Source organism: Cygnus olor, chromosome 3, assembly GCF_009769625.2.
Source record: "Cygnus olor isolate bCygOlo1 chromosome 3, bCygOlo1.pri.v2, whole genome shotgun sequence".
NCBI lineage: Eukaryota > Metazoa > Chordata > Aves > Anseriformes > Anatidae > Cygnus > Cygnus olor.
This window is the reverse complement of record NC_049171.1, coordinates 60,807,805-60,823,116: the sequence shown is the minus strand read 5'-3', so window position 1 is coordinate 60,823,116 and position 15,312 is coordinate 60,807,805. Positions and strand designations below refer to the sequence as shown.

The 15,312-nt window shown below is 36.0% G+C and overlaps 1 protein-coding gene across 2 annotated transcripts in view; it reads left to right on the top strand.

Moving 5' to 3' along the window:
* Window positions 1-14,775, top strand: part of HBS1L (HBS1 like translational GTPase) — a 61,445-nt gene extending 46,670 nt beyond the window's left edge. For both annotated transcript variants that reach the window (XM_040550973.1, XM_040550974.1), the window contains 10 exons: window positions 2,412-2,558; window positions 3,247-3,321; window positions 4,101-4,218; window positions 4,401-4,469; window positions 7,552-7,656; window positions 9,686-9,776; window positions 11,307-11,415; window positions 12,041-12,141; window positions 13,000-13,144; window positions 14,116-14,775. In XM_040550973.1, coding sequence (XP_040406907.1) covers window positions 2,412-2,558; window positions 3,247-3,321; window positions 4,101-4,218; window positions 4,401-4,469; window positions 7,552-7,656; window positions 9,686-9,776; window positions 11,307-11,415; window positions 12,041-12,141; window positions 13,000-13,144; window positions 14,116-14,127 — 972 coding nt within the window. In that variant the 3' untranslated portion in view covers window positions 14,128-14,775. The remainder of the gene's footprint in view (window positions 1-2,411; window positions 2,559-3,246; window positions 3,322-4,100; window positions 4,219-4,400; window positions 4,470-7,551; window positions 7,657-9,685; window positions 9,777-11,306; window positions 11,416-12,040; window positions 12,142-12,999; window positions 13,145-14,115) is intronic.
* Window positions 14,776-15,312: the final 537 nt, after the last annotated feature.

Sequence of the window (15,312 nt, the reverse complement as noted above, 5' to 3'; positions counted from 1 at the left end):
GAATTTATTTGAACCTGGCTTTGTAGGTAAAGATTTTTAGTGGTTTTGAGCTTAAAGAAAAAAAAAAAAGATTTATTAGGTTAAACAAGGCATTATTCTATTTAATATATTTTATAAGGAATAACTAAACATAACACAGATAACAGAGTTCACACACAATGCATCTGTATTCTTCAGTAGGACTGCATGCCACCATTGCTTTGGGAATGGTAGGTAAAATCAAAAGCATTGGGCACTACACATTGAATTTAGTATGGCACCTATATTCTCATATAGGTCAATTATTTAATTTATGGTAATAATAACTGAAATAAGGGAGGATAGCACGTTGTTAAATGACAAAATGTGTGATTTTTTTTTTCCACTTAAAAAGGCACCCTTTTTTAAAATGGTAGAATGAATTCTCTGAAGTTGAAAAGTTGGTGTGTTGTGACAGATTTTCTTTTCTAAGTTACCATGTGGAGGCTTTTGTGCATGCTGTTATTACAATCTAAAAAGTGAGAGTGTTATCTTAAAATCTCAGAATAGATACTGTTACTGTAGTTTTACAGAGAGAGGGACTATGCTATAGGAAGACTGGTTTGCCCCAAACCATGTGCTAGCTCTGTAGCAAAGCCTGGGTAAGAGTTCAGATGTTGTGACTCAGGGTTAGGCCACAGGGTAGTCAGAAGTTCTCAAATTATGGTGTAGGGTATGTGTAGTAACCTATATTGTGGAGCATACATTGCAGGAAGGTCAGGATTTTTACAATTAAAATAGACTTTTTAGTTTCAGAAGCGGAAAATGATGACTCAGCCTCATTATTTTCTTTACAATTATTTAAGTTGGTCTGTCTTTTTTGAAAAAAAGTAATACAGCCAGCAAGTGTTATGATGCAGCTTGCAGATCCACCAGCAGTTGCATCAATTCAGCAGAAGATGAGGCTGGCCAACTAAGACGTGATGTATCTCTGTTCCCTCAGCTCTCAGGATTGTGAAGGGCCAGTCTATTCTGAAACCTATCGAGGAAATCACAGAAACTGCACGTTTCTGGTGCCAATTAGAGTAGCCTCAGCACTGAAGAAATGGATGGAAAGAAGCAAATATGGAAATGTCCCTGTGCCTTTGTATCATGGGGAATTCTGTTACACTGTGAATCCCCAACTGCTGTTAAACTAAATGCAAATCAGCCTTATCAGGGCCAGGCTTTGGTTTTTGATGCATACAGTTAATTCACTTAAGTCCCTAGGTATGGGACTTTTTTTTTTATGATTTAGAAAATACAGGATGCCTTTTTCTTGTGGGAGAAGTTTACCACAATGCAATTCTGAGGTTCAGAGCTGTGGGAAAATCATCCCTTGCTGTTTCACCGTTTTCACACATGCACAGCCTCTCTGTATAATATGAGGTGTGGGGAATTTATATCTAGGTCAGTAGGAGGAGGACTCAGGACTAGGACAACATGCTATCTTTGTTCCTTCTTCTGGTGCCCTCAAGCTTATCTGTGTAAGAAAAGAGAGAGAGCATGGCTTTTTCTCTTCTCTTTCCATTATGTCTAATTCAACTATCCTGTGAAATTGATTGTCATACAGCTGTTTTGACAGCAATACCTTTATTATTCACATCTGTTGCTGTTGCTTCGTGCATGGTGATGGTCTAACTGGCTGTTACTTACCAAAGCATGAAGTGTTTTTTTGTTTTTTTTAGCAAACATATACATATTACATAGCAGCATTTATACTGACAGCAAAATCCCCTTCTTTTTTTTTCACCTGTGCTTACATGCTGACTTTTCTATAGCACCGTAGACTGTATGTTACCTCTTTGTTTTTAATGTCACGACAGAGATGATAAAACATGTAATAGGCTACTTTGTCTTTTCTGCCTTCTGAGTTTGGCACGTTGCAGTGTGTTGAGTAGATTGTGAAATATCAACATCTAACATGCAGCAGACTGCGTGTCCCAATTGTCTGAGGTGATTTATCTGTTACTTCTGCAGCTTCTCAGTATGAGTGTGTCCAGACTCAGGCAGAGTTTTGGGCTTACCCAGCAGTGAAAACTGGTCATTGTGCTCCTACATGTTCTTAAACCTCTGGAGTATGGTCCACTTTTGTTAAGTAGAGGTCTGTGCAGCACAGAAGGTACTCTGAAGAAGACAGGTTCCCCACACGAAGTATTGGCTTGTGTTTAATGTAAAGTAGTGGTGTATGACACGAGATGACATAGTGCCGTAACACCTCACCAAAGTAGGCATGAGATAGAATTAAACAATCTATTTCAATTGCATTTGAAGCGCATCAGTATTGCTTCTGTGTAAAGTGCACTGTGTGTGGAGTATTGCTGATTGACATGTTTACTTGAATTGTTACCACCTGTTACACAGTTTTAATTGTGCGTTTGTTTTTTTATTATTATTTTATATATTTAATCTAGGCTGATGTAGCTATTTTGGTTGTGGATGCCAGCAGAGGAGAGTTTGAAGCTGGGTTTGAGACAGGTGGACAAACTCGAGAACATGGATTATTAGTGCGTTCTCTTGGAGTGACACAGCTAGCTGTTGCAGTCAATAAAATGGACCAGGTACTTACTTATTTTTTTCATTTAATTGAAGGACTTTCACGTAGGCTTGTGTACCATAAGTGTAAGGATCAGTATTGTGAAACTAATAATATTTTGTTTTTCTTTCTTTGATTCTCAGCTCTTAGTCTCTTTTGTATAGATTTTTCAATGCTTTTCTTCATATTTATATTTTCAAAGCATGCAAGGATAGTTTAGGCCCTAAAATGAGTAGGGAGATTCCCTCTCATAGGTGTGAAAATTTGTTATAAGCTACTAAGCCACCGACATCTGCAAGGGCATTGTGGAGGTCGTTCAGGTCAAGTCCAAGAACTTTATATAAACCTGTGAAGTGTGTTAAATATTACTGGTTGCATTTTAGATTGTTACTCTGTCATATATGATATTGTCGAATCTGAATGTTCTGTTTTGTATAAGTATTAAAACAAAACAAACAAAAAAAGCTCTTTAAGGACAAATCAAACTAAAGGGGCTTGCAAGTTAGTTGGTGTGTTGATTGCTGTCATTAATTGTTAATGCATATGTTCTTACCTATTCAACTGTCAGCCCACCTGGAAATCTCATATTTACAGCATCATGGATCCTGTGTGTGAGAACACCTACTGGTACTACAGACTTGATGACATGCAACTGCTGTTTAAGTTGTCATTAGAAATCTAGTTTTATTGTCATGAACTATTTTCTATTTTAGGTCAATTGGCAGCAAGAAAGATTTCAGGAAATTACCAGTAAGCTTGGCCAATTTCTTAAACAAGCTGGCTTTAAGGTAATGTAAATTTGAGGTCTTTGTTCAGGCCTTTGAGTAGAATGAGCTGTTGTCGTGGTTGGGTTATTTTGGGTCACTTTCCTGCTGTTACTATGTGCAGGTAGTATAACAGATTCCTTTTCTTACTGGTAAGGTGCTTGCTGAGCCTTGGATAAGTCAGTTCTTTACTGCTCATTCTGTCATCATTTTTGTTAGGCCTGTTGAATCTTTGGGGTAATTCACATCATTCGTAGTCTCTTGGGATTGTTTTCTGCAAAGCAGGACAGACCAAGGATTGCTTATCTCAATGTTCAGGATTACATGAATGGCAGTAGATGGTTTTATATTGGAGCAGGTCTTGGTGTGGATTATGAACTAACAAGAACTTTGTCCATTTGCCATTCTTGATTTTACTTCTCATGTTTCCTCAGTTCAAACCATTTAGACTGATGACAGCCTCCCTGAAATCATTATGCATAAAATAGCAATTCAAACTGAAGCAGGCTTGTCAGATACATAGTTGGAGCTTGTTACTCAAACCTCAGTTTCTAGTTGTTAATGTTGCTGTCATCATGTTTAAAATATCTCTTAGCTCCTTGCTGGAGCATTGTGATCAGGAACAAGATGAACAGAGAGGAAACGTATCCACCAAGTAATCTGCCTTCTCCAGGGGAAGTGGAAAATATGCTAACTGATCTTTTAGTATCTTAGAAATGTAATACTGAAAAATGCACCCCTTGCTTTTGCTAGAAGATGCTGTTAACAATGTGTAAATAACTTCTGTTTATTTTCATAATTAGGAATCTGATGTGGCTTATATTCCAACAAGTGGTCTTGGTGGTGAAAATCTAGTCACAAGAAGTCAGTCAAGTGACCTTACAAAGTGGTATACAGGAAAGTGTTTGTTAGAGCAAATTGGTGAGTACAATTTAAAAACAAATACATCTTAGTCCTGTGTGTACCAAAATATATATATTTTGGGGAAGATGTGGGGAAAAGTTTCTGGAATGCAATATGGTTGATTTATCCTGAAGTAATATGTTTATGAGAGAGTACTTTAAATACAGAAATTCTAAAAGGTCTTATCAATTTCTTTGCAGATTCTTTCAAGCCACCACAAAGATCAGTGGATAAACCATTTAGGTTGTGTGTTGCTGACGTTTTTAAAGGTTGGTTGTTTTTCTAATGTTTTCAGCATGTCATTATTATTTAACACACAAAAGTTGAAAAATGATATAAAAATATGGCTTAAATAGGAGCTTTATGGCTATCAGTAGACTTGAACAGGAATAGTAATTTTTTAAGCACTGTTGTTTTTGGAATTTTAGGTGGTAACACTGAAGGAGAAACACATTTGTGTGTTTAAAAAAAAACCAACAAACTTCCTAATTGGTTATGTAATAAGTTGGTGATTCTGTGTACAAGATTTTGAAGTTCTTCTTTCCCAAACTGTTTCTTTTTAACTGGACTAATGTTTCTCTGAATTTTTGCAGGTGCAACTTTGAGGTATTTTACCCTCCAGTCCTAGATTTAAAAAAAAAAAAAAAAAAAGGTTGACTTGTTCCTTTTAGGTTCATTTTTATAACTGTTTAATAAGACTTTATACCCAGCCAAGGAAAAAATGGAAGGCTGTTAGCTATTCTCTAGCACAGATATAAATATGGACAACCAGTAACTAACTATAACCTATTTTTATGTCCGTTGTCCGGAGAAAATAGAATGCCTTGACCAATTAAGGTTTTTCATAGTAGACTTGATATTTTCTGAGTTAAATGCACCGATCTCGTTAGAAACTTTCTGCAGGTACCTTGAGAAATGTTGCAAACCAAATGACAGACAGGCATGATATGAAATGTTGTAAATACATTTAATCAAATAATATTATTGAAATCAGTATTTTTAAAGAAATTTGACTTTATGTATAGGGTGTTTATAGGGGAAGTACAAACAAACCAGATCAAAATACTGATTGTAATTGGAAAAATCATTTCCGTGATGTTCTGATTGGGGTCTTTGAGAAAGTACTACACGTTATGCATGCCTTGGGATATAGCTTCCTTAGCATACTGAACCCATAATGGTAAATACTGAAACATTACGTGAGAATTTACCCTATTGTGTTACACTAATTTTGTCATTAAAGCTGTCATTGTATTTGTGAGCTGTGGGAAACTGTGTTGGGATTGTTGATTGAGATCTTTCAAAATAATATCACAACTCCTTTGTTGCAATAATCATTTTTGTGTTGAGTTAAGTTTCACAAAATGAGCAATTTTGATTAAATCTGCACTCTGGAAAAATTTTTTTTTTTTTGCTAAAGCAAGCAAACAAATATTGGCTTTGGAAAGAAACTCAATTTACAGATAAAGGGTTCATCACTAAATGTGGCCTTTTAGGTACTTTTTTTTTTTTTTCTTAGCTTGTGATCTCAAAACTTAATTAACTTGGATGCTACCAGAGGAAGTAGCTACAGGTACAACTATATGAAGCAACAGTTGTTCTCAGCTCTATTCCAGTGTGTTCATAGTCAGAAGTATTCCATAGAAGTGTGTAAAAAGTGAGAGTGCTGAGTTTGCTTTGTAGTTTGGAAAATTCTTTTTTTTTTTTTTATTAAGGTTATCACGGGCACAATTCATCTACCTTGGCCTGGTTTTGGCTGCTGTCCACCATAGCTCTCCTAATATTCTCTCCAGGCAAATTATCTCCTGACCCAAGAAGTATCTGTAAATTCATTTGCCTTGAATCCCCACTTAGCTCATTATATAGTGCTGTCTAGGATGTGACTTGACATGACTTTAGAAAGCATTGCCAAGTATCCCGAACAATAAATATGTCCTGGCAGCACCCATATATCATGGTGTGTAGAAATCAGGCCTTTTTTAGGCCCTGACTCTGTCAGCCATTATGCATTTTTTACTTGCATTGATCTCCTGGGGAGGTGAAGGAAGTTGGCACTCTGCAAGAAGCAATCAGCATGTGCGAGGGCAAGGCTTCAAGTAACACGTTGATTTACCAAGCCAGAGCTGGTGGTAGTGTGACAGAGGAATTGGTTCTCGATTGTGCTTGGGGATGGTTGGGAACCGGGAACCAGGAACCAGTTCATGATTCTGGTTGCCTGCATATGCTTGTAGAGCCAGCTTCAGGTTCTTCTGTGTACTGTATTGAGGTGGCACATGTACCATGATCTGTGGATTCTTTCTTTATCTACTTCTCCAGTTTTCTGTTCTTTTGACATCCTATGTCATTTGTAAATTGACTACATTCGTCTTGTTTTCTGGAATGAATAGAGGAAGATTAGCTCACAGGCATACTGGTAATATTTTTACAGCTCGATAGATGGAAATGTTAATCAATAATAGCGATAAATGGAAAAGAAAGAGCTGGTGGTATGAGACTCAAGATTAATAGGACACACTAAAAAACTGAGACGCTTGCTGATCACTGACTTCTAATATTTGACAAAAGATATATTTGCTTTTTGCATTGATACTGAAAATGTCTGCAGAATCACTGCAGAGGATTCTTTTTAAACACACCCACAAACATGCTACATGGACGGGGAATTTCTTAAGGTGTATATGTATAAATGTGGATGTGTAGCACACCTTTTAAAAATAACTGATTAATTGCTGATCAATGAACATATTGGTAAGGTATGTGGACATTCGAGAAGAAAAACAAATTGCAGATCTTTTACTTAGAAGTGCATAAGTCATCCACAGATACAACTACTGTTAAATAGGACAGGATAAGACAGGATCTTTCTTTTTTTTTTTTATTTTCTAGGAGTAAAAGAAACATGCAGACAGAGCATGTAGGATTCTGACTCAGTTAAAGAGTAAATGACATAGGAAGTTGCACCTGTATGCATGAGAATTTTTATGACTGTGGTGTATTTTTTTAAATCTGGACTTATAGTGAGGAAATCCTGAATTAAACAAAATCCCTAGAAATTAAGGGGCTTAATCTAATATTGAAAAACTAAAAAATATTTCTTCATGTTCCTACATCTGTTTAACGAAGGATATTTCTCCCTTAGTTCTCAAAAACATAAGATCTAGAGGTTTTGAATTTAATGTTTCATTTTCACTATGATGCACAGCTGGCTAACTTGCAAGTACTGAACTCTTTACAGTGGAAAAAAAAACCTTCGTTATATTAAAAACTTATCTATGCATTTCTCAAGGGCTAGCTTGTGATGGGAAATTGACCTTACGAAGTTGTTTCAAATTATTACTGTGTTTATTGCAGACCAAGGATCAGGATTTTGTGTGACTGGAAAAATAGAAGCAGGCTATATTCAAGTTGGAGAACGACTTCTGGCAATGCCTCCTAATGAAACTTGCACTGCAAAAGGTACAGTCTTCAGAAGCGTGTTTACTTTCAGGTCAATACTGGGCTAGAAGCAGTTACTGAAATGGTAACAGACTGTCAAACTGATACTAACTGTCAAACATAAAATGTGAAAGCATAAAACGAATTTCTTTAGATGTGACTGTGTCTGTATAAATATGTCTATGAAGAGTATGCAAAGTCTTGCATGTTTTTTTACCTTTTTTTTTTTGCCATAACAGATATTCCAGATGTTATGGCCTTATAATTTTGACATTGTTTTATGAGAAAACTTTAAAAACTTCTGAATTCCAGCAATATCTGTAATAAATAAATGCAGTACAGGAATCATTAATATTCAGCTTTGCTGTGCAGTGTTACTGCTGCTAGGAAGTGTGAAGATACTGAACAACCTTTAGAAATGAATCTTATAAATTAGATCTGGAAAAGCATGAGAATTAATTTTATGCTGTTTGTTCTATGCAGTTTGTCACTAATCCTTTCATTAATATACAAACTTTCAGGATATAATTGTCCTGAGCAACAACAAAAGAGAACGAAATTGGATTTAAATTTTAATACATTTGATTTCTGAAAAGAGAAATAGCTAAGTCAAGATACTGAGTATTCACCTGTTTTTAGCTTTCTGTCTTCGTGCTGCAAAGCTGTTTTTGTTCCATATGCAAACAGAAGGATAAAATTACGGTTTTCCTACATGGATCAATGAATAAAAAATGAAGCCCTTAAAATAAATGAATAGGTAACTATTTGCCTGAATTCAGCAGTGTGCTGTTGTCACTATTCTGCTCTGTTCCAGAACCAGCTTGCTTAGTGTTAATCTGAGCAGCTCTTCAGTGTGCCTGTTTATACTGTTGTACGCGTGTTGTTTGCAATGCACAGGAACGTTACAGTGGTGTGTATAAGAATAGGTGTTGCACTGCTATATTCACCCATCAGTTTTGGGAATGGGGGAAGTGGTATGGAAAAATTTTTGGGGGAGATCATATTTGGTCTGAGAATCCCCAATGGTACAAGTCTATGGTTTTCTTGTGTTCCGCTCTCTCATATGGCTGAAACATGGGTGAAGATAAGGAGTGTTAGTTCATTAAGCATGTATTATCTATATTTATTGTAAAGAAGAGAGAATTTAATTTATTGTAATATATTAATGTAGTGTGCACATTAGAATCTCAGTTTTTCATTTTCAAGAAACTGAACTTCGTTTATCATTCTGTGAGAATGACGCATATATGTGAAATAATTATCAACGCTGTTTAAAAAGCAGTGCTTAACATGCTTGTAGTTGAATGATGCTTTCTGGCATGGCTTTGACAAGTGGTTTTGGAAACATTTGCAAATAAATAAATACAGTCTGTAGTGAAATAGAACCAGATCCTATAAAATGTATGCAGTAATTATGAAGTGTTTTTTGCTGAGAAATATCAATCTTGGTGTCTACCAAAAACCTCAGAATTTTTAATCGGGAACAATTAGTTTTATCTTCACCTACCAGCCAGGGTATCTTTTAAAGTATTTAAAATACATAGAAGTCAGAATAAAATGACTTTTAATGATGCTTTCTAATAGATGCGATGTTGTGAACGAAAGGCATGTTACGCTTTTTTATGAAAGAGTCAGCAAACCCACTTAAGGTAAATGAAAGTTGACATAGTACCATTAAAGTATATGAAAGATGCGGTCTAGGGTGTGCATGTGCCTCAAAGGAAGGGTGGGGCAGACACGGAGATATTAGTACTACGGCATTTTCAGGACTGCGTCATCTGCGCTGTGTGACAAGTGCCAGGTCCCCTCTTCTGGCTTAAATAAAGCCATGTTATTGTGCAGGGTGGGGTGAGAGAATAGTGAGTCCTCACCAAGGAAGAAAAAATGCTTCCTCAGTGTTCTCAGTTAAAAAGCTTTTACTCTCAACCCATTCATACTGAAAATTGATGAGTAATGGTTGATGAAGCACAAATGGCCCGAACAGAGCTGTTTGTTTGTAGCCCAGAACCTAGGTACTTCACTGTGAGGTTCTGTTCTTACTCATTTCCAGGAATCACACTGCATGATGAACCAGTTGATTGGGCTGCAGCAGGAGATCACGTTAGTCTCACTTTGACCGGCATGGATATCATCAAAATCAAGTGAGCAAAACGGAGTTTCAGTCTAAGTAACGGTTTGTTTTTAATGAAAAGCTTTATAACTATTACACTTAACAATCAGCGGTTTACTTGAAGAATGATGTGGCTACCAGGATATTTAAAACCGAAGTGATACATATCACCTGGCTTGCATGTACAAACGTTGGAAACATCTGCTATATGTACAACGGCAACCTCAGAAGAATACTGTTAGCTGTCGTATGTCGTGCTGACACTGGCAACCTTCAGAGCCTTTTTCCTTAAGACGTCTCCTTGGATATCTGAAGTGCTGAATTAAATAAATCCGTATTACTAAATGAAAGAAAAGATTTTTGAAGAGCTTATAAAATCATAAATCATTCTAAAAAACACATCCAAACAATTGTCATTGCATACCAATAGGCAAAACTGCAGAAGCAAAGTTGGTGCTAAACTTTGTTCAACACATTCAGCTGCTTTTTCTTTTGGTTGAACTTTTTTTTCCTCGGACATATTTAATGAGACATAGCAAATCATTTTGTGTCTATTCCAGTCTGTAGGTTTTGTGCTAAGCCTTGAACATTTAGGTAAGTGACAATTGTTATTCAGGCTAGATAATTGGAACCATAATTTGTATAGGTTTTTTACGTTCCTGTTGGACTTCAAACATGAAACTTTCAAGCTACTGTTTGGAAAACACCTTGTCTTGATAGTTTGCAAATTTGTGCTCTTTTTTTTTTTTTTTTTCTATTTCACAATGGTGTGTGATTCTCGTTGGTAAATGGAGAAAAAAAATCTACTTAATTGAATCAAGCCTTCATTCAATTCTTTGATGTCATTTCTCTTCTGGAGATGTAATAGATTTGTCAAGAAGAGCTACAAGTTTTTAAGTCCTCTTGATTTTGATGAAAATAGATTACATCTGATATGTAGGTTTAATCATGCAGCTCACTATCTGTGTGGGATTAATTTTTCTTTCATTTTAGATGGTTAAAATTTACTGCTCTGAAAAAGCTGTGTCTAGTCTACCTTAACGAGCCTTCTTGTGCTCGAAGGCATCAGCCTTCTTGTGACTCAGTTTATTAGAAGTAAAGCTCTTTGGAAGTGAGTGCTGCTGGGAGAGCTTAAGTTTTGAGAGTCCTGATCATGATGTTCATTTATCCACAAAATAGTTAAATTACAGGCGGCAGCACTGCAGTTTTGGGCACCCGGCAGTATTTCATGCTGTTGATCTGGAACAATTAGTCTCTGAATGAAAGTCTAATTCTTAAAAGTACCTACACACAGGAAACGGTGACATTTTTAGAAACTGATTAGCAATGGATGTAATTGTTCATTGAACTAGACAGACCTCTTCATGCATGCCCACAAAACAGCATAGACATTGTATAGAAATTAATTAGGTTACAGTTTTTAATAAGGTGTTCCTGATTATTTTTTTCAAGCTACTGTTAAAATGTTGGTGTCTTTGCTTTGTTTGTTTTCCTTCCAGTGAAGCAATTAATATTTTAAAATCAAGATATATATGTCAAGTTTTGTTCTCATTTCTTGTAGTGTTGGCTGTGTATTTTGTGATCCCAAGGAGCCCATTAAAGTTTGCACTCGATTCAGAGCTCGGATTCTCATTTTTAATATTGAGGTTCCAATCACTAAAGGATTCCCTGTAAGTCTCTTTGAAAATTCTTACTTTCATTACAGGTTGCTCAGGGCTTTTCCTCTCCACATTCTTTCCCACACCCCCTAATACAAAGAGTCATTTATTGTCCATATGTGCTTCCCTCCCTCCAGCAGAAACTGATTTTTCTGCAATTTGAAGAGGATGTAAGGTGCTTTAGGATTGCTCATGCACATTCTTACTGACTTCTGATACCTAGCTAAACATTTCGGGGAACACGTTGTTCCACCATTGAGCCAGGCTAGACTGTTCTTTTGAAAGCACGTACCCTATAGGACTATAATGATGCACTTGATTATAAGATACCTTCGGGGTAAGGGGGTGGGGAATCAGTTCATGCTACAGAACTGCAATGACATGACACAAAAAAAACACTGAAGAATGAAAAATGTAGTTATGATGAACTAGTACATGACCTTTTTGTCATATTGGCAGAGAACACACAGTTTAATAAATTGAATCAGTTCCTGAATACAGTAACTCCTCCTGTGAGAGGATTTTTATAAGATTTTGTTTTAAAGATCACTCTTAAAGAAACTTGATATTTTCAAGTATTAACACCTAGGATTTCTGATTATTTTATAATATTTAACAATTGAAAAAATATTTTTAGGTGCTTTTACACTATCAAACCGTAAGTGAACCTGCTACTATTAGAAGATTATTGAGTGTCCTGCACAAAAGCACTGGTGAAGTGACAAAGAAAAAGCCTAAGTAAGTGTTTTAAATAGTTAATGATTACACAAGAAATGGGCTGATTTTTAGTTAAAATATTGGTAGCAAGAAGGTTGGTTCTATTAAGAAGCAATAATATGTTTATAAGGACATAAAAATATGCTTTCATTGTTATAGTTGGTTCATGTTTAGATTTCAGAGTGGTTTTCAAAGTGAAAAACTGTATTTCCACTTAATGAGTGCTGAGCACCAGAGAAGTAAAATGACATGCATTATCTCTTTTCTTCCTGAAACAGTGTGGGAACCTTGGTGCAATTCTGGAGATGGGTTACTGTCTAAAGTAACTTCTAATACACAGTCAATCAGAGAAAAACAAAGAATCTTCCCATACAAGTTAAACTATGGGAACGTCACTCTTGTTATTTAAAGCTGTATTTGGACAGAGGTGTTATTTGATATATGCAACATTATCAGAATAATAATTTTCCAGAAATTGCATGGCTCAGACTGTTACTGAAAGGTAATGAGAAGAAAAGTCATGACTTCCACAGAATAATGAATTGGATCTTCAGTGTTAGGATTGAGGTTTAAAACAAGACTGATTTCTCCTGCTTGTAAAAACCAGGTGCTAATGGGATAATTATATCCTAAATAATTTTCTAAATGTTGCGGTGGATGCCCTTCTCTGGAAGCTTTTAAATTAAAATCAGATGCTTTTTTAAAAGGTGTGCTCCAGGTGAATGAGTTTTCAGTCTGGTGCCTTGGGTTACACTTGAAATCAAGCTTGATCATTATACTTTTGGCTTTACAAGTTTATTTTTTTCCATTTACTCACTGTTCTAGTTTTCATTTATACATGCATATATTTCTAATAGTTTTCTGCTTATTTACTTTCAGGTTCCTGACTAAAGGCCAGAATGCTTTAATAGAACTGCAGACTCAAAGGCCTGTTGCTCTAGAGTTGTATAAAGATTTTAAAGAGCTTGGGAGGTTTATGTTACGCTACAGTGGTTCTACTATTGCTGCAGGAGTTATCACAGAGGTATGTTGTTGTTATAGTGGAATTTCTATACTCTAAAGGAATAGTGTTGACTTCATTTAGCATTTATTTTTTATGATTACGACAAAGTTGATTTTATACCCTTTAGCTTTTAAAAAGTGAATTTATTTTGCTGAAAAAGAGGCCATGCTTCAGAAAGGTATAAGGACAGCTTGCCACAGTTCTGTTCAATTTATTAAGAAGCAAAAATTTATCTGTTTCTAACTTTTGAATCTTGTATGTTTTTTTCCTCTCTCACTAGTTAAAAATAGCTCTTCACAGTTTTAGTATACATTAGTCTTTATCCAATCATGTGTAAGTGGGAGGAAGCTGTGGGGCTAAATAAAAATGCTTTACCTTGTATTAGGAGCAAAAAATAAAAATATCCCTTTATCTGTCATGTGAAAAAAAATATCGCTATGATCTTTTAATTAGAATTTAAATTCTAATTCTAGACCAGAGGGAGAGAAATTTAGTTACATTAACTAAGTTCTGGTACTGAGACTTAAAGCTAAGTCACTTAATGTTAAAATGTGCAATTAGAGCTTGAAAATTTCAGGCTTCTCTCTGGTCTACCAGAGGCTCGGTGCTTTAATGGTATCTGGTTTTAAGTAGGATCCAGAATGAGGGCTTTGATCTTGCACTTCTCTCTCTCCCCCCTCCCTCCCTCTCTCTCTCTCCCTCCTTCCCTCTCTCTCTCTCTTTTTTTTTTTTTTAACTAAACGTAATTTGCAGTGAGTGGGGTGATATTTAGGTGATATTTAGATCTATGATGTCTGATATTTGTGGAACTGGAGACTAAACTGTTGTTTAGGTGTTACTATTTTAGTCCTTGTAAACTTGTTCCAGAGAATTTCAGAGCAAAAGGAATTATTTTTCCCATGTTTAACAGTACCATGTTAAAAAGAGGTGATCATTTTACAATTAGTACTTCATTTTTCACCAGTTTTTCTTCCTTTTGCTCCTATTTTTAGATTAAAGAATGACAGTGGTGCCAGAACTTCCATAATCCAACCAAAATGCAATCAGATAACCAAACATCTGTTTAAGAATCCAGTTACTTCAGCTGAAGGAACAAGTGCAATTAATTTGGGGATAGAAGATGGTGACGAAAGTTACTTTGTATTAGACTTCTGGGGAGCCCTTCATCAGTCTCTCCCACTACAGAACAAGATGCCAACTGACAAGAAGTTGCTAATGTTGCACTTAGTGATCACAAGAGTCTGTGTATTACTCCATGTGGAATTTACCCCTTAAAGAGCTTGATGGAAAAATCTTAGAAAGTTGAATTAGAGAAAAAAAGAGGTGAATCATCGCGAAACAAACTGCTTACTTCCAGACATAAATTGTTTACATATTTTCTTTGATTTGCTTTTTTTGCTGCACATTAATTCAGTAAAGTAACTTTATTGGTCTAATATATTTTGAGGTTTGAATTGAATGCATATTCAGGGAAAAAAGAACTATCTACTCTGGTTCCAAGAGACTGGCATGTAGTGTTGTCCCAGGATTGTTTTTCCTGTCCCAAAACTTATTTAAAAAAAAAAAGTTTCTTTTGCTGTGTAGTGGAAGCTGTGCCAACATTGGCTAATTTTATTTTTTAAAATGTAAAATTAATAAAATAACTTAGAGCATAATTTTGACTCTTTGATTTTTTTCTTACTTAAGCACTTCTAAATTCTTTTAAATCTTTCTTTGCTTTCCATAATTCATAAATTTCAGTGTAAACTTGCAAACTAAAATGCAAAACTGGCAAGTGGCTTGTCTTTCTCTGGAAATAATTTCTGCTTTTCTCCCGCTGCTGCTTAGTGCAGCTACTGTGCGTATACATCCTTTTCACCCAGATGTAGTACTCTTTTGAACAAAAGCTGGGAGTTTAATCTCGAGATATATGCTGAAGCCAGATTGTTTTGGTTACTGAAGCCTGTAACTCTGTCCCGCTTTTCAGGCAGAGGGCAGGTGAAGCCACCCAACTGACGAGAGTTCTGTAGGGTTCTTCTGCCATCTCCAGAATAAACTCAGGGCAACTCCCCTTTACCACAGTTTGGAAGGTGTGTGGGTTTTTTTTTTGTGAGAGGTCCTCAGGAACTCCAGGAAATGTACACAGGTGCAGCACGGAGAGAACTCTGGTTTGATCACAGCGTGGGGGAAAGAACTAGAGTACTCAGCTG